The sequence below is a fragment of the Phoenix dactylifera genome, chromosome 1 (assembly GCF_051530095.1).
Source record: "Phoenix dactylifera cultivar Ajwa chromosome 1, Ajwa_hap1_PhDact_Kaust_v1.1, whole genome shotgun sequence".
Classification (NCBI taxonomy): domain Eukaryota; kingdom Viridiplantae; phylum Streptophyta; class Magnoliopsida; order Arecales; family Arecaceae; genus Phoenix; species Phoenix dactylifera.
Window position 1 is genome coordinate 19,458,642 of NC_143190.1, and position 24,714 is coordinate 19,483,355.

The 24,714-nt window shown below is 38.1% G+C and overlaps 1 protein-coding gene across 2 annotated transcripts in view; it reads right to left on the minus strand.

Annotated features, from left to right (window-relative positions):
* Window positions 1-24,714, minus strand: part of LOC103722587 (D-lactate dehydrogenase [cytochrome], mitochondrial) — a 75,758-nt gene that overhangs the window by 8,338 nt on the left and 42,706 nt on the right. For both annotated transcript variants that reach the window (XM_039117739.2, XM_088721076.1), the window contains exons 14-17: window positions 20,944-21,006; window positions 12,889-12,968; window positions 12,575-12,705; window positions 7,966-8,009 (exon numbers count right to left, since the gene is read on the minus strand). In XM_039117739.2, coding sequence (XP_038973667.1) covers window positions 7,966-8,009; window positions 12,575-12,705; window positions 12,889-12,968; window positions 20,944-21,006 — 318 coding nt within the window. The remainder of the gene's footprint in view (window positions 1-7,965; window positions 8,010-12,574; window positions 12,706-12,888; window positions 12,969-20,943; window positions 21,007-24,714) is intronic.

Below are 24,714 nucleotides of genomic sequence, written 5' to 3' on the forward strand. Positions count from 1 at the left end.
GGAAAGCCGAGCCTCTGTTCAGCCTTCTCCCCTTCCGTTCCGGCCGGCCGTCGCCGGGCGTGGCACCACCATGGGGCGTCGCCGGGTGTGGCACCGCCACAGGCCGACGACCAGGGGGCGTCGCCGGCCGTGGGCCACCTGCTGCCGAACCCCCCTTCTCCCCTTTCCGTCGGGAAGGAAGAAAAGAGAAAGAGAGAGGGTCTTTCCACTCCCTTTCTCTTATTATATTTTCCTCTTATTATATTATTTGTTGTTGGGTTCTCTCCTTACACTTGGATCTGGGGAGATCATGGCTTTGAGGACTCTAGATAGTCCTGGGATGCTAGATTTTAGAAGACCCTTTAGAGGATTAAACAGGGGTCCTAGATCATCATATATCTTTGATAAATTTTAATGATGACGCTGAGCAAAGTCCTGTGCATTCCGATTCATAGATCGTCGTGAGAGCGGATGATTAGTTGTCTGAGTTTTCAATAAAGGGTAAGAATCCTTGTACGCCAATCCTACATGATAAAAATATTTTCGCATTATATATGTTTGATATGCTATGATCCAGACAAAGCAAAACAGTTTTATATTTAATTATATTTTGATCGTGATGGCTTGTGATTGGTATTATGATGGATGCATGTATGTGTATAACCTATACCTGCATATTTGGATTTATGGATGTGGTGGTATGGACTAACCATGTTATATTGATTGCCCTGTCACGGGCCGGAAACGCGACCATGGTTAGTCTAGGCCGGAAATAAAGTGGACAAAGGGAATGGATGTGTGTTTGTGAATTGATTAAATGAACAGGAACTTTGGGCTTATCTCGTTATTATCGATTGCCCCATCACAGGCTGGAAATATGATACTATCGATTGCCCCGTCACAGGCTGGAACTATGATACTATCGATTGCCCCGTCACGGGCCGGAAACGTGACCGGGATGTAACCCAAAGTCGGAAAGATAATTGATCCGGATCAAGTTAATATAGAATGAAAAGAAAAAGCATTGAAAACAGTAATGAAGGTTTATGAGCTATGATATGCTATATCATTCTTGTGTGACTGGACTTTTATTGATGTTTGATATACATACTTATATTGATTATTTGAGTCTTTTGGAAACTGTTTATGTTTTCATGAAATGTGCATCGATTTATCGTGGTTTTCAAATCTATATTATTATTGTGTTGGTGTGGATGTGTAGGGGTTCCTACTGGGCTGTAAAGCTCACCCCCCTTCTTTTTGTTTTCTCTTTTCAGAGTTGCAGGATGCATAAACATGGATGGGTTGGGCGCGAAGCGCGAGTATCAAAGTCATTAGCTAGTTAGTTTATCTTTCTTTGATGTCGATGTCGATGAACATTTGAAAATCTTGTAATTGAACTAATTTGTTTATTTGGACATGTCGAACTTGTCTATTTGAATTAAATGATTAACTGTGGAATTATCCGATTTTTGTTCATCTTAGGCCTTGCATGATCTTTAGGGCACTGCTCTAGGGCTCATGCGGCTGGTCGCGTACCGGACCCGGGTGCGGGGTTCGGGGCCTGACAGAGTAGTATCAGAGCTTAAGGTTAAGGTATCCTAGGGTTTAGGTTCAGGTTTGAGTGAGTGGGGGAAGAATATTAAATAACTTACTAAAGTACCCCATAGATACATTTTCTTTGCAATCTTAAAATGTTAAAAGTAACTTGTGCAGGTTGATATGGCACGAGGGAGTGGACGTGGGCGTAATAGGAGGCCGACTCACTTTGCCGATGGCTCCGCTGCTTGGACGCCCTCCGAACAACAAGAAGGTGCTCCACCCTCACCGGCCAGGAGTATGCACCCTCAGGAACACCACGTCAACCCTGTTGGTAGTGCTCTGAAGATGGAAACCCCGAAAACTCCAAGGACAGGAACCTCGGGTGAGCCTGAAATTCAGCCTAATGAACCACTGAGTGCTTCTCAGATGATGCAAACAATGATGCAACAAGCTACTTCCCGTTCAGACATGATGAGAATGATGGAGATGCAACGCTTCATGGAACAGCAGCAACAATTTATGCAGCAACAGTTACAACATCAGCAGCAGCAGGTGACTCCTCAGTACCTACAGGGGGCTACGAGTCGGCAGGAGCATCATGTTAGTTTGGCAGAATTCAATAAGTTTGCACCTTCAGCTTTTAAAGGCACTTCTGACCCTTTAGAGGCTGAGACTTGGCTGAATGAAATGGAAAAGGTTTTCAATGCTCTGAGATGCCCTGATGAGGATAGGGTTACTTTTGCTACATTTATGCTGCTGGAAGAAGCGGATATTTGGTGGAATGTGGAAAGAGGAAAGATGGGACAGAACGCTACATCTTTGACTTGGGAAGGATTTAAGGAGCTTTTCCGTGACAAGTATATTCCCCAAAGCGTGAGACGGCAGAAATTTCGAGAGTTTACCCGGTTAGAGCAGGAGAATATGACGGTCGCAGAGTATGCTGCAAAGTTTGAGGAATTGGCCAGGTATGCCCCAGGACAGGTGGAGAATGAAAGAGAACGAGCTGAGAAGTTTGAAAGTGGACTTAGAGCCCGAATCAGACAACAGGTGTCTACCTTCGAGCTTTCTTCCTACAAGGATGTGGTTAACAAAGCTTTGGTAGTTGAAAGGGGCTTAAATGACACTCAAGAAGAGAGGGAAAGAATTTTGAAAAAGAGGAACAGACAAGCTGAGCTACAAAATAAGCAGGGCAGAAATACTGAATCCAAGCCCAAGAAACAAACTACTATGAATGATAAAACTCAGCACAAGGATACTGTAAAATGCTATAGTTGTGGTGGCCCCCACTATCGAAGAGACTGTCACTGGTTTAATGGGAATTGTTTTTTATATGGTCAACAGGGCCATAGGGCAGACACTTGTCCTAATCACAGAGAGCAACAAACTCGACAGGCATCTCAGCCTATTCAGGGAGCTCCAACCAACCAAGCAACTCAGAATGAACAACGAGGACATCAGAGGCATAGAACTCAGGGGCGAGTCTATGCTCTTACACAACATGATACCGACGCCTCTAACACCGTGGTGACAGGTACAATTGAAATCTCGCCGGGTGTGGCACCGCCGGCACCGCCACAGGCCGACGACCAGGGGGCGTCGCCGGCCGTGGGCCACCTGCTGCCGAACCCCCCTTCTCCCCTTTCCATCGGGAAGGAAGAAAAGAGAAAGAGAGAGGGTCTTTCCACTCCCTTTCTCTTATTATATTTTCCTCTTATTATATTATTTGTTGTTGGGTTCCCTCCTTACACTTGGATCTAGGGAGATCATGGCTTTGAGGACTCTAGATAGTCTTGGGATGCTAGATTTTAGAAGACCCTTTAGAGGATTAAACAGGGGTCCTAGTCATCATATATCTTTGATAAATTTTAATGATGACTTGGTTCTGTAGGGAAACAATCTATTGGACAAGAGGACGCTGAGCAGAGTCCTGCGCATTCCAGTTCATAGATCGCCGTGAGGGCGGGTGATTAGTTGTCTGAGTTTTCAATAAAGGGTAAGAATTCTTGTACGCCAATCCTACATGATAAAAATATTTTCGCATTATATATGTTTGATATGCTATGATCCAGACAAAGCAAAACAGATTTATATTTAATTATATTTTGATCGTGATGGCTTGTGATTGGTATTATGATGGATGCATGTATGTGTATAACCTATACCTGCATATTTGGATTTATGGATGTGGTGGTATGGACTAACCATGTTATATTGATTGCCCTGTCACGGGCCGGAAACGTGACCATGGTTAGTTTAGGCCGGAAATAAAGTGGAAAAAGGGAATGGATGTGTGTTTGTGAATTGATTAAATGAACAGGGACTTAGCTTATCTCGTTATTATCGATTGCCCCATCACAGGCTGGAAATGTGATACTATCGATTGCCCCATCACAGGCTGGAAATGTGATACTATCGATTGCCCCGTCACGGGCCGGAAACGTGACCGGGATGTAGCTCAAAGTCGGAAAAATAATTGATCCGGATCAAGTTAATATAGAATGAAAAGAAAAAGCATTGAAAACAGTAATGAAGGTTTATGAGCTATGATATGCTATATCATTCTTGTGTGACTGGACTTTTATTGATGTTTGATGTACATACTTTTATTGATTATTTGAGTCTTTTGGAAACTGTTTATGTTTTCATGAAATGTGCATCGATTTATCGTGGTTTTCAAATCTATATTATTATTGTGTTGGTGTGGATGTGTAGGGATTCTTACTGGGCTGTAAAGCTCACCCCCCTTCTTTTTGTTTTCTCTTTTCAGTGTTGCAGGATGCATAAACATGGATGGGTTGGGCGCGGAGCGCGAGTATCAAAGTCATTAGCTAGCTAGTTAGTTTATCTTTCTTTGATGTCGATGTCGATGAACATTTGAAGATCTTGTAATTAAACTAATTTGTTTATTTAGACATGTCGAACTTGTCTATTTGAATTAAGTGATTAACTGTGGAATTATCGGATTTTTGTTCATCTTAGGCCTTGCATGATCTTTAGGGCACTGCTCTAGGGCTCATGCGGCCGGTCGCGTACCGGACCCGGGTGCGGGGTTCGGGGCGTGACAGTAGTATTTGGAATCATTGGGAGTTTGCTAACAGGAATTGGTGAGAACTAAAAGGGAGAAGGCACTACTATCTTACAATATGCAGATGATATAATGCTGTTTTGCGAGGCAGATTAAAGCAGGTACCAGTCTTTAAACTTATTTTTTATGTGTTTGAACTTCTAACCAGGCTCTCAGTCAACTTAGTAAAAGTCAGTGAACTTGAGTGGAAACACAGGAAGAGTTGCAGCCCTGGTCCTGACTTCTGGACTTCAAGTGGGATAATCTTCCTATTAATTATCTTGAACTCCTGTTGTCAGATGGAAAAACTGAAATAGACAGTTGGAAGAGATTAACAAAGTAGATAGAAGGCTAGCTGCATGGAAAGGTAAATTCTCTTCTTTGGAGGAAGTCAAACAATGGCAAATTCAGTTCTACCAGCTATTTCGGTGTACCATATGCCATTATGTAACCTAACTAATTGGGTGATTAAAAGAATTGATGGTATTAGTAAAACAATTTTCTGGAAAGAATACAGAAGCTGCAGGGATTTCTTGTCTCATTAAATCAGGAACAGATGCAAAACTCAAGAGGATAAAAGACCTAGAAAGGATGAATATGGCTCTGCTTGCTATATGAGGATGGAGATATTTGAGACAAGAAGATTTCATTTGAAAGAATGGTCTCTTTGAACTATCACAGGAAAATCAGATTGAAGCTTTTTGTGATTATACCTTGTAGGAAGATGTTACCTTTGTGGAGAGACATTTGCAGAACCATGCATTTATGGAATCAACTTTCTCCCATGGTGGTAAGACCATAAGATTTTGGATCACTGCCTGGTTAAGTGAAATTCAGTTTGCAATTTTTGTCCATCTTTGTTTCAGACAGTGGATAAAAAGGCTTGCACCATGGCTAAACAATTTAGCGGAAGCCAAAAATGGTTGGGCTTTTTCATTTCACAGGTCATTGAATCAGGAGGTACAGGAAGAATGCACAAAGTGAAATGCTTGGAAGCAGTTAGTCCAGAATTCTATCAAAGGACATAAGGTGAAATAGAAAGGATATTTAGAAGGAAGGATTTCAGTGAAAGAAATGTATAAACTTATTAATGATGGGGTTAGAATCTTCATGCAGCTGGCATTGGACCAAGTACCAAAAATAATATGAGCAAAGGATTGATGGTAAAGGTACAGTGTGTACTTTGTTAATAGGAGGAAAATGCTTCTGGCTTATTTCTAAGTTGCAATTTCTTTAAACAAATTTGAAAGGAAATATTTCAGACTGGGCTTTGCTATACCAACCCATGCTGCTTGCCCTAGACCATACTGGTACCAGTACAGTATTGAGGTTTGGTTTGGTATATAAGCCGAATTGGATCATACTGGTTTGAACCGAGCAGAACCGCCTGTATCACCCGGTATCGAACAATGCTATCTGGTTTCGAGTGGTACCATGGCTGAAAATGAGAATCAGTATTGGAAGCCTATCTCAGTATCGGGTCATACTATATATATTGACCATACCATCCCAAGATATTTCGGTGCCAGTTTTGTAAACCTTACTTCAAACCATAAAAATCTAAGGGAATGCTCCCTCATAGTCGTCATTGTGGACAGTTGAGGAAGAAAAGAATTCCGAAACAGTTCAGACTGGCTTGGGATCTATTTGGCTTCGTGGTGATTTGGAGCATCTGGAAGGAATGTATTAGAAGAATCTTCACTATGAAGCAAAGTAGGCCGAATCGGACCGGACCGCTCGGCTAGGCCCGTACCGAGCCGACCCAGTGAGGAACCAGGTCAGTTCTCCCATTAATATCGGTTCTAGGCCGGAACGGATTCCAAACTGTCCGGAACCGGCCGAAAACAGGCGAAACCGTTCAACATCGATTGGTTCTATTTAAAATCGGTACAAACCATCCGGTTGGCACCGAGTAGACCCGGTTCAGAACTAAGCCCTCTCCCCATTTGTTTCGTTTGTTAAAAGGTGTTGGGAAGGCCTTCCTAACACCTCTGCTTCGTTTAGCCTTAAGACGCCTAAATGGCTCCCCCTTCTCCGCAATTTGCAAAATCACACTGATTCAGCACGATTGAAAGATCCAAGCCTAAATAAAGTGTGCTTCCTCTTTTTTATCTCATTTTCTCTATTTTCTGAAAGGAGACTTTAAAAAGTAGCTAAAAATTTGCAAAATAAGAGAAGATCATGCCAAAATTTTCGATTTGGGCATAATTTTATTATATGTTGTAGATCTATAAATGATTTAAATGATGATAAAAAATTAATTTTTGGGTTATATATAATTTTTAAAAATTAAAAATATATTTTTAGAATAAAAAATAATAGTTATATAACTTATAAAATTAGAAGCGTATTTAAGGGCACGCATGCTACTCTCTAGAAAAATTTGGTATCTATTTATTCAAGTTTTGATACCATAATGCGCACAGTGGCCTAGGCCTAAATTTGAAAAAAATTAAGAAATAATCTTTAATGCATATCCACGGGCTTAGAAAAATATATATAGCATCCATTGTTAGATTCTACATGGATCTGAGCTGAAATTAATTTTTTTAAATATTTATATTTATTTTTTTTAAAAAACTTTAAAACTAATTATTGAAAAAGATGCATCATTTAGGTTAAACCAGAATCATAAAAATTAAAAAAAATAAAAAATATCAAATTAGACTTACAATCATTGAAAAAGATTGATTACTAATTAACTGAACTTAAAAAACTCAAAAAAAATTTTAAGCATCCGGTATGGAACCGGCAGACTCAAGCATACCATGTCGATGCGGTATCGAATCGATAACATACCAACCCATCCACCGACCAGTACGGATCCCAGTACCAGTTCGGCAAACCTTGCTACGAAGGAAACTTCTTGTTACGAGACTTTAAGGGGCTCTCTAAGTTTGTTTTCAAATTGGTTGACTGCAATAATGGGAAAAGCTTTATAAAGTTTTGTACTCTTATGGAAAAAGTTGACTAGCTATTGTAAAGGGGTGGAGGGGAACTACCACTTGGAGAAGCTTAGAGCTCCAGCTTTTGTAATTGACATTGGTATTTTATCTTAAATATCAGGTGGCTTAGACCTCTCTTCTCATCAAAGGGAAAAAAAAAAGAAAGGAAAGAAGAAATCATGGTCCATACAATTACTACTCTACAACTTTTGCAATAAATCCAACTACCAGATGAACACTTTCTAGGTGCTGCAAAATGGGCTTAATTTTTCCATTATACTTTTTTAAAATACTTTCTTTTAACTTGATATTTCCCACACTTTGCAATAATGCGCCCATAGCAATTGAATGTTTGAACACAACTTAAGCATGATGTCATGCCAAATACCATGTCAAGTGTAATCAATGGCTGAACTTTAAAAACAGAAGAAATACCTTCATTTTCCCTGTACCCACACCATGCTCTCCTGTACATGTTCCTGTTTAATGACAAAAAGTTTAGATAAAAGATACAATTATTGCATGCATGAATTAGTATACATCTTCATATTATAGATCTAGAAAATAGTTCATAGTCATTTATTTTTGAGCCAATAAAAGAAAGGACGTACGGAAGAAGGTATATTGGGCTGCACAAAAGGAACTCCTCAAATTTGGAATAACCAAACAAAATGATGCTCATTCGGGTTGTTTTCTAGTACCCTACTAGAACTTCTTTAAAAATTTAATTTCTAAGGAGTATTTATTATTATTAAAAAGGTAACATTTCAAAAGAAATATGGCAGTATGTTATAAATAAAATCATGCACATGCTATCATAATTGCAGTTTCTCAAGCTACTCTTTTGTGTAATTTGAGTTCAACCTGAAAATATAAGTGGAGTTATTCAAATCCCATATACTCAGTGATCTGAAACTATACTGAGTATACATCATGAACCTGGTAACGAACAAGGGCATTTACAAGCCTGCCATGCACTCAGGGCCAGCAAGGTGAAGATGGTCTAGAATTTGTGTATGTGATAATGATTAAGTTCTAATGGAAATGTTATCTTTAATACTGAATTAGCTTGCAATTTCATTAGTATGTAGTTTTTATATATGTTGAGATTCATATACACCTATTCAATAGATTGATTCGAAATGACTGTGCAAAGTAAATTTTAATGCATCAAATACAGCCCACCTAGCAAGCAAGGAGAAGGTTCAAACAATAAGAAAAAGGGGAAACCCCCACTTCGCAGCCAAAAATGGCCATCGCACAGGGTGTGACAGCCTAGATGACCACATGCATATTATCCTTTTTCTTTATGTTATAGAATTGTTGCTAAGACTACTTATCCAATGACCACATGCATATTGAAAGTAAATTTCCAGAAACCAACTTTACCAGACCCATACTAGATGATACATAAAGTACCGATTAGGAGATTAACAGGGGGTTGTGGTGTGTATTCATGGTAATCAAGGGCAAACTGCGTGTACCAGCCCCAACTAAACCTATATCAAGGTGACTCAGGCTGTATCAAGATTGACTCTACCCATATAAAGCTGACTCAATGCTGAACAAAGCAATACCCTCACTTTCCCTTACGATGGGGTCTTTAATGATTTTAGTGTTCATTCTCCACCATCTCAAGGTGGGAAAAAGTATAAGAAGAAGGTTGCATCCCTTTGGTGCATTTTTTGCAGGATTGAATCAAGTAATTGGAGATTCTGGTTAGAAAGGGTATTCTAGCCTGGTATCCTATTTCCACCTTTCTTTAATCTCTTTGAAAAATTCAAAGATTATTTAGTGTTTGATTTAAAGAAATAGCATGGGAATCTTGTTGTTGGTGGCTTGGTGGATCTAATGACCTTTGATTAACAGATTCAATCCCCAAAGCCTGAATCCAACATCAAAAGCAAGAATAATTGGTAGAAAATTGCAAGTTATATTCCACAGATTTTTTCAGATTTGATGAACCTACACAATTAATCCTTGTGAATCATTTCAATTGTTAATCTTAAATTTAATGATTTCCATTAAGAATATACTCGCATGGTTCATCAAATTGCAATCATATTGTCATTAATTAAATGAATGCTATGTGTTCCAGGAAATGATTTCATATGCTTCATCAAATTGAAAACGGAAATGTTCATCTAATTCAATGATTTCTTGGAACTGTTTCATTTTCAATTGTTAATGTTAACATACAAAAGTTTTTAATGGATTTACGATTGCAAGTTATGTGATGCCATATAATAATCTAGCAATACAAAAACATCAGCACACAATGAAAACCATGACTAGAACACTGAACCATATTTCTTGAAAAAAATATTGCATGAAAACAAAAAAAAAATAAAAGGTAAAAAAAACTGTACCATGGGTGTACCAATCATTTCAAAGCATAGGCACAGCATGCAATTTGGCACACATACCATATCCACCCTTGCTCAAGAAAAGATCAAAACATGCACATCCGAACTGTGATTGAAATTTAACAAATACAAAATAATAAAATAAATGTCTATTTTAATGTTTCATTGTTAAAGACATCATTAATCGAAGTATTCACGTTTACTTGCTACTTTTATGTAATCTGACAGTGAAGCAGGCTAGAGGAGCCCATCAAAAAATGATAATCATATAAACATGAACTAAAAGAGATCCTGGTTTAACTCATCATGGGCATCTTCACAAATAAACCAGATGTTCTTTGCATTAAAAGGCAGCTCAAAGCCTCTAAGCTAGCCACATAACAACCGAATATGGTATTTACATACTGCTCTGACCTAGAAAGAAAGCATATTTAGCCATAAGCTTTGAGCCCAAAGCTAAACAAAGAGTCAAAAGGAAAAATCAAATTTAGAAACAACTCAAATGATTTGGACCATCATTCTATGGAGTAATAGAATGACCAATTTGCTTCCTGACACATAAGTACCAAGTAAGTTGCCACCAAATCTAATAGAATATTACGTCTTCTCTCAGAGTAACACTTACAATCCATTTCTAGTAAAGGTGTGCTATTGTATCAGAGTAAAGCTATAAGTATAAAATTAAAATTAACAACGTAAAGCTGTGAATCAAGCCTAATAAAAATAGTAACAAAAGAATGCAGCTCTTTTACGTTACAAATAACTTGCACTATAAGCTAGTTGACTGATGTACAAGGAAGCATAACCTCATAATTCATGATAGCTAGATGAGCAACAGAATCCCTAGTAGAGTTGCTAAAGGTGTGTCCGGGCACCTAAGTAGTCCCACCAACTTGCCTGGGTAGCTCAATAGGCAAGGCACCTGCTACGTTAAGAGTTCCTACACATGGATATCAGCCATGTGCCTAGTTTGGTGGCTAGACACTTAAAGGTCACTCATTGTGGAGCTTCTTTGATTGCAGCACACAACTGGCAATCTACAAGCTATTCTATATTTTTATTCTGTAACAGTAATATGTCATCCCTCCTTCCACATTTGAAATTCTTATATGTATGAACACCAGAGAGAAAAATAGACGAGGACTGTAGAAACGAAAGTTAGGAGTGCATATATTTTATTAACTAATACACGTGCACTTCTTCTTTGGTAAATGCAAGATTCTCCAAATAATGTTTACTGTAGAGGCAAGAAAAGTCTGAAAAGCTGAGTCTTTTTTTTTTTTAATTAAGGGTTCAAATCAAGGTGTTGAGACCCTTATTGACTTGTATTAGGTTAGGTGCTGGGTTAGGACACAATTGAGACAATTCCGTGCACGCACAGAGGGCAGCTAGCATCCCAATGAAATATTTGGAAAGAAAACATTTCCACTCACTCTAGTCCAGACTCCCCCGCTATCTCTTTTCCCCCTCAATCATTTTGTGATCCACGCCTTGGCCAACACTGATCCTTAACATCAGAATAAGGAGGCTGTCGAGGCCATTGGCCTTTAGGATGAGGACATCAGAGCCCAAATCGCCCACATCATCCACCTTGAAAAGGTCGTTATCACCACCATAGAGAAGCACATAACCGGCCAGCCCCTACTCCTATTTCTCTACTCTTTCTCCCTCTATTTCCTCCTCCAGCACGCGGGTATGGTAGAGAAAGAGCCTCCGACTAGTTTTCACCCCAGGTCGCAATGGTTCTAGTTGGTAGGTCCTAGTTCAGCTCTAGTGGGTACCCTTACCAGGTGAACGAAACAAGATGCCGGTTTGGTAGATCCCGAGGCCCCAGACCTATCCTAAGACCCTATTCCTCATTAATCCAATCCAAGATTATAGGGACAGACCAGGAAGAACAAGGTCTTTGATCCTTGAATTTGAAATGCTTGATTGCTTAATGTGATTACAGTTATCCATCAAATAATCCTTCCTCCTTATGTCAATCCTACGTACTTATCATCTGTGAGATAACCCTTTCTCTACCTAAATGACTAAGAAACTAAAGGGATTTTATAGGTATATATATTTGTAAACTCACGCTTTATCGTTCCTGTAAATATTATAATAATTTTAGTATTATGTTGTTTGGAAACTTTGAAAACTACATAAGCTGTACATTAAAATATTTGAATAAAACTAAGTGTTATATAATTTTGACTCTATGAACCCATCTAGCTGTGTACGTACCTTACCTAGGCCTTCAATGGATCACAGCTTAGGATTGCCTAGTAGCTTATTAACTAAAATGTTGAGTGACATTACACTAGCATTTCCTGGTTGAAGATTCTTGCATCAAGCAATCCTCAATAAAGTTTGTCAGAATCATATAATGATATAAGAAACAACATGCTAATTGCTTATCATGCCTGTCCAACACAATCCACATACCACAGAATGGTTCATGTAAAACTGTCTGTCTCAATAAAACAATCTTCTTTGTCGGTAAAGTAGTAAAATGGTTTAATTCATGGAAATATCAGCTATCAGCATCAAATTGTAGATGCAGAAACAAGTTGCAATACAATATGACCTGTCATGTTAGTAGACATTTTTATTCTATGCATCTAATGTATCTGATCTTGATTGGTAGAAACTAGAAACCTAATTTATCATAGCCTCTCAAATGAAATAAGTACCTTCCATGGATAAGGCAGTGTGAACCATGAAATGGTTTAGCCTCTCTGCTTCTAATCGCTGTTCTTTCTGGTTTGGATCAAAGAGAATAATTGTGTGGAAATTTCCATCACCAGCATGAGCAATAACCGTGCTGCAATCATGGACAGAATTTCTGAAAATATTAGACAATCAGTGGTTGACTTTCTGTATGTTACATGAACAATGAAGGCACATTTTTTTACTGCTTCATTATGCAAGTATACCATTAGTATGGTACGAGCATTTTATTCTAATTTAATCCAATTTGGTTGTACATTTAAACACAATTACATACCACAACAATGGTGATGCATCAAGCTCTTGCTTAGATTTTGATATGCATTCTGCAAGCCTTGATAAAGGAACACAGACATCCTGCAAGAAGAGCTCTGTGAGAAGAGATGCTTGGGAAGTTCATCTATCTGAAATAGACTATGAGTATCTATAATTACAGGCCAAGCAGGCAAACTCTCTACACCATGTTCTATCTCTACAGTCAAATACAAACTCCAAAGCCCTAACTCCACGTTTATCTGATCATGCCTCTGTAAGTAGTCCCTTTTCCAATGAATCGACCCTCTTTCTTTCCTTCTAAGGGGGAGAAAAAAAGGAAGGTGCTAAAATCAGAAGCAGGAGTGCCTTCATCAATTTGCCTAAATGCTGAAGCAATGTTTAAAAACATGGCTACCTTGAAGTCCTAGGCAGGTCACTTAGGTGCTCCTCATAATGTTATGGAGGTTGACTTTTATGCATGAATTAGTACTTGAATTTTGCCATGTTGGTGCTTCCCCATTGATTTACATCTTATTTATTATGTCACATATCATTTTCTTGGATCATAATTATCAGTTTTCTACATTCATTATTCTTGAGCGGGCTTGACCATGCCTCCCTGTCTAGAGACTTTTAAAGTCTTTTGGCTGCCCAAGCACTATATTACATCTTTTTGCAGTAAAAATAAAGTGTTTGATCCAATGGCATCAGAACAGTCGCTATAATGTGCAAGGGTGGAAAGAAAAGGTATCACATCTTGTCCAACAGAATGTGTAGGAAGGACACATCACAAGTGCATCATGGATCAGCACGATGACCCCCATGAGAAAGCATTCAAGCATTTTTTTGGGCTCAAATCATTTAAAAGCAATGGTGTATTCAAATATATACAAGTTAGGTAGCTTTTCCTCATAAAACCAGTACAAGAAGCAACTATTTGATCTGTCATTCTTACCTTCAAATATGACTGTCTTGGCATATAACTCTATCATCATTAATGAGTCAAAGTAGGTATAGATTCTAATGAAAATTGAATCATAGACTCCATCACTAGTCCCTTTAGCAAGAAAAAGCTATTAATTTTTGAAGAGGAAAAGCATTTTTGAAAGAAGAAAAGATCAACTCAGATAGATACAAGGTAGGATCTGTTCTGGTCCAATGACCTTTAATTCATAAACTCCACTATTAGTCCCATGCACAAGAATTAGGTTGCTTTTTTGGGTCATGAAAACACAGTTTGGAAAATCAGCCATTTAAGTACAGGTATAAAGAGTTGCATTTCAAAGTGTGAAGACCAAAAAAACCAAACCCCCCATCTACAGGATAAGGTTGTTGATAATACTATCTAATTGACTCGAAAGTTGAAATGTAACACCCCAACATATTAATATCCATACATGATCATTTGCATATGTGAGCATTATATTATATCAACTATTGATACATGTAAATAGGATCATCATACAACTGAATCCCATGTATGGAAATTAAATATCAGTGAGGACTCAAGGTTCATGACAGATAAGACTAGGTAGGAATAAGAAAAGTTCAATGACCATTGTAATACTAGAAATGATGGTCGCCTCATGTTTTCTAGTAAGCCACGACCTCGTCTTAGTGATGCCTCATGAATAGCACCAAGCAAGGTTTGTCATACCATATTGGGTGTACTGTACCGGTACCGAACCGGTATACAGTTTCGTACCATGTCGATACTCGGTATGCCTTGCCATCTGGTGTCGTACCGCATACCCACACTTTCATAGGATGGTATCGGTATGCGATTTGGTACCGCCGAGAAGGCGAACCTTGGTACCAAGCATCCACCTCATGCTTGTGCCACCACAAGTTGAAGTTGTCACCTCGTGCATGAAAGCCATCTCATGTTAGAGTAGGAATTGAAACCTCATGCTTAACCTACCACCTCGTAAGTGATACCACATGTTTGATCTAACACCTCATGCTTGTCCTATTAGATTAACCACCTCATGTGTACTAATCTGCCAACCAACTAAATTATAGCTTGACACCCAGCAGCTAGCTTGTGGCGGCCAGACACCTGATGATTACAAGTCCATCTATAAATAGGAGGGTGTTCCCCTCTTTCTACTATTTTTCAACTCTAAAATTCTCAACTACTTGTAGGAAGTTGCAAGTGAAGAAAGGAAATAAACAGTGGTAACAAGCTAGAACATAAGTTGTGCTGTGAAGATTTGGAACATACCTTGTCACGTATCCTTACATAGTCAACACCCTATTTTTATAAATGATTGCATTGAATTTATGGTGATTCAGAACTTCTATTCCCCACTCTCCATGATTGTTTCCAAAGTCCTTATTTCTAACAAAAGTTGAGGTAGCTTATAAATTCTAATTTTGGCAATGTATCGGATACTGTGAATTTCTATATGCTACATATGCATGTTATCAGTAAATGATCGAAGTTTGCATGAATTTCTGATCTTTTCTCTAATGTTTTGTGGCAAGTGAAATTTGAGAGGTACGTTTTTTGAATGACTATTTGGCATCTGAATGTATCAACTGTAAGTTATCATGATTTGAATTTCTATCAATGTATCAACGAGATTGCATTTGACTCTTGTCATTCGGAATGTTCATTAATTATTACATTGTCTAAAACTGAAATGTTTCATTTGTTGTAAAATGAAATGAGCACTTCTGGTCAGTCATATTATGATAGTGAACCTGGCCAGCAGGGGCTAAGTTGCTGGCCTTCGTGTTCTTGACAATGACATGATGCAATGACCGTGGCTGGCAAGAGGTAAGTTGTTGGCTTTTGAGTTCTTAATAGAGACACGATGCAGTGACCTTGGTCAACAAGGAGTAAATTGTTGGCCTTAATGTTCTCAGTAGAGGCATGACCCTGTGCACCCTAGCTAGCAGAAATAATAGTTGGCATTAGTGAACCCCTAACCAGCAAGTATAATAGTTGGTTACTGACTAGTTCATATTGAAATGATTGTGATAAGTATTTCGAAATCTCCATGTATTCAAGTGTTTTAGTGTAACCTAGTGTATTCAATTATTCTACATGTTTCAGATTTCCCCAAACAAGTGTATTCAACATTTTTGCACAAAAAGGTGGGTATATTGATGATACTAATTGTTTCAAAGGCAGTCTAGTATTCCAGAACAAAGGTGTATCAATAAATGCACTTATCTGATATTATAAAATATGTTCACCAACTATTTGAGTTTTAATAAGAATTCCTATTGCTTCCATCGTTCTATTTTCCTAATACTATACTAATCGCTATGTTTAGCTACTCATGAAGCTGCATGAAGCTATGTACTTCAAATATATACATACATATATATATATATATATATAATGCAAAATAAGTAGTGTTTGTACTTAGGCTGCTAAAAGGGCTCGAACTATGTCCAATGTGCATATCAGAGCCTCCTTCAGAAAGGAACTTAGTCTCATTTTGGTGTATCATAAGGTAAGGTGTGACAAAGGTACAGGAGCAGGAGTATTGAAATCTATACATGCTGGAAAAAATATAAATGTGTTTTGATGAGATATGTATACTTTAAGTAATGTACATGGACCTTGATTCATTCGGTGCCACAAGTTATACTAGTCTAATTTTGGATGATTGAATGACCAATAATTTTAAGATAACATGACTCAAGGTTTAAAATGAAGAATTATATGCTTATGCAACAATTAATCGAAATGAATATGGCCATTGATCAATTGAAATTGTTGCAATACTCGGACTTGGCAAGGCTGGGTTTCCAGTCGTGACACAAAATATGTCAACACAAATGCAATAGAGGGGATGCTTAAAACCTTCACAAAGTTCCAAATAATCACTCAAAAAGCTAGGAAAATGATGAATTCTTCTAGCATGCCAAATTATCTTGATTGACTAAAACCAAGGTCTGCTGTGTTGGAACCGTATCGTTCCGTGCAGGCCCCATACCAACACAGTAGAGGAGACGGGAGAGGGCGAATAGGAGAGAGAGGAGGGGTAGGGGGGAGAGAGGAGGTTCGGCGGAAGCCGGCGACCCAGGCAGAGGCTGGCGGAGGAGGCTTAGGCGACCCAGGCAGAGGCTGGCGGAGGAGGCTTAGCAGTTGGGTCCCCTATTTCATTCGAAATTGGGGTCTGGCTGCTTTTTTATTTTTGCAACTTTAAGTGAAGTAGGTAAGTTTAATTTCACGATATTTAAGTGAAGTCGGCAAGCAATTTGCCGACTTCACTTAAAAGTCGCAAAAATAAAAAAGAAACCGGACCCCTGTTTCGAACAAAACAGGAGACCCAACCGCAAAGCCCAGAGTAGCGTCCTCCACGTGGCTCGCCGGCCCTCCGCTGGCCGGCCTCCACCTCCCTCTCTCTTCCTTCTTCTCCCTCTCCCTCTCCCTCCTTCCTTTGCTAGCACTCTTTTTCTCTCTTTCCTTCTCCTCCTCCGGCAACGAGTTTCGTTTTCGTTATCGGAACCGTCCCAGTCCGCCACCGAGATGGCTCGGTACGACCGGAACCGCCCGGTTCGAAACGGTTCCGCTGACCGTGACTAAGAATAACAAATTAAACAAGATAATTAACAAAACAATTAATTTCAATGACATATAACACACATGATGAAATGGGATATATGAATAAGGCTTCTTATGATTTTGAAAGTTTTAAATGCTTGCTGTGTAGGAGGTTTCAAAACATTCACAAGAGTTTCTAGGGCTCAAAGAATGTCAAACTAGGTGATCTTAAGGACAAGATAGGCTCAGAGATTAGGAGTAAAAGGGAAGTGTCTGTATCAGATCAAGCTACGATCATGGCAGAAACATGATTCAGCAATGCAAAAATAAGGTAATCAAGAAAATATCAGCAAAAAGATGAATGAATGAAATCAAGGATGATGATATTCCAATAGATTAAGAAAATACAAGAGGCTAGATTCAAGGCATATGAAGAGTTATATCGCAAGTTAAAAACCAAGGATAGGAAGAAAGGCATTTATAAAATTACGAAGCTAAGAGAAAGAAAAACTAGAGACTTGACTCGGATTAAATGCATCAAAGATGAAGATCAAAATGTTAAAGAAAGAAGAAGTTACTTTGATAAGCTATTCACATGTAGACAATCTAGGATACCTTACTAGCTCCATTGAGATAGAAATGTTAAGTTCAAGGTTTGCAATATTGAAACCGGCACCCATGCCAGTAGACCAGTGATACAATATGGTACAGTATTGTGTCGTGCTATTCCGGTGCGTACTGAACAAAGTAACTTCTTCAAGAGAGGGATAAGCAGCAAGAGGAAAAGAGAGGGAGGGAGGGAGGGAGAGGGAGAGGGAGAGGGAGGAAGGGAGGGAGGAAGAGAGCAAGAGGGAGAGAGGGAGAGAGAGAGAGAGAGAGGCCAAGAGAGGGATAGAGAGGGCTTTTGAGCCTACATAATAGGGGTGGGGCCCTGTTTTGTTTAGAGAGAGGAAAAGAGAGAGAGAGAGAGAGAGGGAGGGAGGGAGAGGGAGGAAGAGGGAGGGGGAAGCAAGGACTTTTGAGCCCCATCTCCTCCGATGCTGCATAATAGGAGCAGAGCCCCTGTTTCAAAATGAAACAGGAGCTCCATCCCTTTTTTCTTGATTTTTTTTTTAAAGTAAAGTCAGCAACAACTGCTAACTTCACTTTCTTTTTGAATTTTTTTAAGTGAAGTCAAAAGTAGCTGCCAACTTCACATTAAAAAACTCAAAAAAATAGAAAGGGAACAAAACCGCTGTTTTATTTCGAAATAGGGACTTCGCCCCTGTTACGCCGTGTTGGAGGAGAAAGGGAAGCCCTCTCTCTCGCTCTCTTGACCTCTCTCCCCTCCTCCCTCCTCCCTCCCCCTCTCCCTTCTTTTTCTCTCTTTCCTTCTCCCTCTCCCCTTCCCTCGTTGGTTTCTGGAACTAAGATGCAGAACCATGCCGGTCCACCCTTGGTAATAGCCCTGTATGCCTCAAACAAGCAATTTGGGATGGTACCACCTTCCATGGTTAAGCATACATGTAGAATTAAAGCATCTCGTATAAACAAAACTATCAAAAGATGAAAATAGAAAAAGCAATTGGACCAAATGAAAACCCTATTGAGGTTTGGAGTGTCTAGGTGGTGTAAGTGTAACTTTGTTGACTAATTTGTTTAATAAGATTTTAAAGATCAAAAAGATGTCTGATGAATGGAGGAAGAGCATTATAGTACAAATTTATAAGAATAAAAGTGATATTCAAAATTATTTTAACTATCATAGTATTAAACTCATTAATCATACTATAAAACTTCAGTAGAGTGTGATTGAGCACAAATTCAAGTGTGACGCAAAAGTATCAGAGAACCATTTTAGTTTTACGGCAGGAATGTTGACTATGGAAGCTATTTTTCTCCTTTGGAAGTTGATGGAGAAGTATAAAAAAAAGAAATAAAATCTTCATATAGTTTTTATTGATTTGAAAAAAGCATATGATAGAGCCCCTAGAGAAGTTCCATCGCCGGTGTTAGAAAAAAAGAGTTTCTATTAGATATATTAATATGATTTAGGACATGTATCATGAAATGGTTACTAGTGTCAGAATTACTAGTGATAATATTAGTATCTTTCTAATCACAATAGGTTTACACCAAGGATCGGCTCTATGTTTTTACCTTCTTGCGCTAGTTATAGATGAACTTATTAGGTATATTCAAGATAATATTCCTTGATGCATGTTATGGAATTAAGGTCAGGGGTAAACATAAGTTGAAATTATGGAGGAGTATGTTAGAATCCAAGGGTTTTAGGTTAAGTAGAATCAAGACGGGATACATGGAATGCAGTTTTAGCAAAATTTGAAATGGAGATAAATGTAAAGCAAAAGTTGATGATCACAAAATTCCTAAGAGTGATCATTTGTATTTAGGATCAATTATTTATAAAGAAAGGAAGATTGAAGAGGATGTTATTCAGATGATAAAAGCATCTTGATGAAATCAAGAAGTAGATATGGGATATTATATGATTGTAGGAAACCTGCCAAGTTGAAAAAAAGAATTATATGACAGACGTAAGACCAGCTACACTTTATGATATAGAATATTGGTGATTAGAAAACAGCATATGCACAAGATGAATGTAGCCAAAATGAGAACGATGACATGGATGTGTGGTAATCCAAGAAAAGATAGAATAAGAATTAAGTCATTCATTAAAAGGTGGAGGCAGCACCAATTAAAAACAACCTGAGAGGACAACTTCAATGGTTTGGACATGTACAACGTAGGCCGAGGCGTGCTCCAATATCAAGGAATAATTTGATGCATGTAGAAGGAATGAAGAGGGGTAAAGGTAGAGCGAAAATCATATGGAATGAAGGACTTGATATCTCAACATCCTGCAGAAAGTACGACCCTAAACCAAGTGGAATGGAGGAAAAGGATTCATGTATCTGACCTTAACTAGTTTGGAGATTAAGGCTTAGTTGACTTGACTCGTAGATTTCTAAGTGTGTAGAAATCAATTTACAGTCAATAATCCAGCAAAGAAGAGTGGAAACAGAAATATATAAGAGAGAATAGTAGAAAGTAGAGAAGAAATAAGAAGAATTTAGAGAAGAAGAAGAAGAAGAAGAATCAAGAGAGGGAACAGTAGTTGTATTAGGCATTTTCTTAATTCTTAATAAAAACTCATGTACGCCCTATATATAAAAAGCTCTGATCTCAAGAAATAAAGAGGAATTTTATCAAATAGAAGAAAGAAAGGCTAGTAACCACGAATTAGGTACAAAAAGATTATAAACATCTGAGAAAACAAAATTCCCCACTAACCAACAATTCTAATAATATACATAAGATGAGTTTTCAATTAATTGCTTCCCCAGTCACTCATGACAAAATATACAAGGCAGATGGGCAGCTTGCATATTTTTCTGACCACATGCATCACAACTTAAGGAATTATCTACTATATATACCAGGTTTAGGCTAAAAGGGTTTATTTTAACTCATCATCATATCAAGAAAGTTCTATGCAAATTATCTTTGAACTAGAACTCAACTAAATATTCAATAGAATAGTAAAAGTTGTTCCATTAATAGACTAACCGTAATCATTGCTTCAAAGTCAGGTGCCATTGCGAAGCAAGCCCAAAGTGCCTCCTTCCTTATCTGCAAGCAAACGTCATCCAAGTAAAATTACTGAGCTATATGTCAAAAGAAAAGTGACAATTCTTTACAAATTCCACGATCTGCAGGTAGGATCTTTTTGGACTAAGGCAATCAACTTTTGTATTGCTATCCCATTTGGGATAGTACATAGTACTATTATCACATTAAATGAAAAGCAATTTTTGATTCAATTTAGAAATCTTTAAGCATACAAAACCTTTAAGCACACCATATAGCGAGCCCCTTGCCAACTTCACTTAAAAATCACGAAAATAAAAAGGGGCCCTCAGGGCCTCTTGTTTCGAACGAAACAGAGGAATCGGAGGCAAAGCCCCTCCTCTGCCTCCTCCGCGCAGCTCGCCGGCCTTCACCCGGCCCTCCTCTCTCCCTTCTCTCCCCCTTCTCTCTCTCTCTCTTTCTCTCCCGTACTCCCTCTCCCCTGCCCCGTCTACTATGTCAATACGGGGCTGGCACAGGATGGCATGGGGTCGTACTGACCCGTGCCGTTAGACAACCGGTCTGAGCCCTGGTTTTGACACAGTAGTCCATGATTCAAGGTTATAAGAGTAACAGAGTGTAAATGTCAAATAATATGTACACTGAACGTTTAAAGATGTTTTTGTAATCACAACTCATTGTTAACATGAAAAGAATGAAAGATTATTAAGTCCCAAAGTGAAGGTGACTTGGATGAACAAGGGCTCAAAGATGAGATATATTTTATTGTGGATGGTTGGATTGACCCTCTAATATGGGCCAAAGAAGAACAGAACCTAAGAATCATAGGATAAACAGAGGGGCTATCATAGAAGACAGGCATTAGATCAAGAATAGCTCTATACAGGACTATTAGTAGCAGAGAAAATGTAACAAGAAAGAATGAAGAAGAACGAGGGAAACGGATTCATGGATGCAGGCCTCTCCTGCATCCCAGACAGTGTGGTCTACTTCTAGAGTAGTTATTTAACTAAATGCCTTCTATCCAATTTAGCCAATAAAGTAAACCGCTTTTCCATAATAATATGATAACAAAATTGCAGTGCACATTATCAGCATTCTAGTGTATTACAATCAGGTATAGTACATCAAAATAGAATGATGACATTTGGGCTGAAACATGTAAGAATATAGTTGTGCTTTTGTCTTCAGTCTATTGAGCAATTTAGAGCAGGGCTTCAAATCTTAGCATGACAAGGGCATGGCCATCCTGTCCCATTCCCATGAGTTAACGGATTTGGGACTTGCAGGATCCCAAAAGCCATGTTCAAGGGCTGTCCCACCCATTTCGCCTACATCCCATCCAGGTCAAGGATGCTCATCCATCCCAGTAGTTTGGGACTCTTGATCCACCCATCCATAGAGCATCATCAAGAGGGAGGCAAAGAGAGAGAAGACCCTCTTTCAGGGCCTTCATCGTGAAGATTTCCCGGGTAAAGGTCTTGTTGTCTTGCTTCGGGGGCTTCATCATGAAAGATGAATGGAGAGAGGACAAGAAGCTTCAGAGCCTTCACTGGGAAAGAGGAACGAAGAGAAGCCGAGAAGCTTCAGAGTTCGGAGCTTTCATTGGTAAAGGAAAATGAATAGGAGAAGCTAAGAAGGAAACAACCTTAGTCCTAATTTGTGAAGGTCCATTCCTTTCTTGTTTCAAATGGAAAAGCTCCAATCCTCTCTCCATTTGCCCATGGTCCATGTGTTCATGGTTGATGATCCACAATCTTACCTCTCAACTACCAAACTCATTTCATTTTTAAAAATAGCACGAGTCACACTTCACTGCTTCAGTCTAGGATTATTGTGTGTTGGATGAAAGATATGATGGCTGGATGCACAGGTGCCTTGTCTTGTTTTTTCTCAGATAACAGTGTGACTTGGTCCCACATGTGCCTGCCTCTTGTAATTATTGAGGCATCAAGCAGAAAGGAGTGGATAGAAAGAAGAAAGCAAGGCAGAGGAAGGGAAGGGATGGGGAGGAAAGCTGTGCTGGGATTGAGGGATTGTGATAGAAATTTTTCCGATAATTTGGGAAAAATAAAATAAAATAGGGGAAAGATGCCCAGTTTTTTTTTTTCGACATGAAATTGTGATATGATGTAGAATGCAAAGTAAGGATCAAGCTACAAGAATGTAATTTTTATTCTTTTTCAATGTATATTTACTTTTTATAAGATTATATTATTACAGAAAATTAATTACTAAAATAATAGAAAAATATGTAGGAAAAATGTAACATGTTTAGATTATTATTAGAGACATGCTACTTAATTTTTTCATGTTTTGAAAAAGTTTCAGCACATTCAGTACATCTGAATATACACAGCAAATGAAGCCAAAATGCTACTATTCATGTTTGAAGAAACAAATGAAGTATCTTTAAGGCATGTTTACTAAGAATCATAGGCAATTTTTTTCAGAATTTTTTGATTTTTAAATCTATTTTTAACTAAAAATTATTTTAAATTAGGAAAAGATTGTAGAAATTGTGGAAAAAGGTGTAACAAGTGTAGGCAACAGACAGCTAATATCTGCATACTTATCATGACTTTCAATAATTTTCTCAAATAGTCAAGTTAAGGTTATAATTATTAATTAGATAATTGAATAATATTTGGAATATTAATGAACATAATGAGCATAAAGTTGAGGAAAATTAAGATATAACCTCAAGTAATTTAGATGCATGAATAATTATATTCAGAATTTCTGTGATTCTAAAATAATTTTTAATAAAACATATTTAAAAATAGAAACTATGTATTAAATGTAGAAAAAGGTGGAACAAATATCGGCAACTTAAAGCTAATTTCTCAGCACTTACCATGAATTTTAATAGTTATCTAAAATAATCAAATTAAATTATAGTAATTAACTAGACGATTGATTAGAATTTGGAAAAATTAAAGAACATAAAGTTGATGAAAATTAAGATACATCTGCATGAAATTTAGAAGCATGAGTATTTTTTTTTCAGAATTTATGGTTTTTCATTTAATTTTTAAAAATTAATAATTTTCTCATTTATTATGTATAGTCTACAATTTAAATCCTAAGTACTAGTAAGAGTATGACCATAATATTGCCTTGGATAAGAGCTGCTGATGACTGCAAGAAATGTGGTGTACAGGCTGGAAGGTGATGCAACTTGAATGCAAAAAGAGTAGACAATAAGTGAGATAATAAAAGAGTAGATGCCTATGATAGTAGGACTGCTAGTGTACTTATGCATTAAAAAACTTATTAAAATCAATGACCACTATCAGGAAATCTATGTTGACTGAGCAGTAGAAAATTTTTGAGAGGAAAAGGAGCTTTACAGAGAAAGCAGAGAAATCAAAATCTAAAATACCACAACGTATAATTAGGAGAATTGTTGCTACCCTATCATCAATGTATAGCTGAGGACTTGAGTTCATATATAGCTAGGTATTTTCTGAATGCAGGGAAATGCTGGGTCTAGTGGGGCACATTTGAACCAAACCTAAGAAAGACTACCATTTGGGTCCTCTCATAGACTGTCTCATCAAGTGGATGTGAGTGCAACTGGAGTAAATTTATTGTGGTCCACATGAAACTCAAAAATCGCCTAAACTCATGGTGTGGGATCTGGATTTTGTCTACTACAGGATGAGGCTAAAGCTCAAGTACGTGAATAGAGGAAAGAGCGTAAGCAAGATGACACATTCGAGGACTTTGCCCATGATGAGAATGACC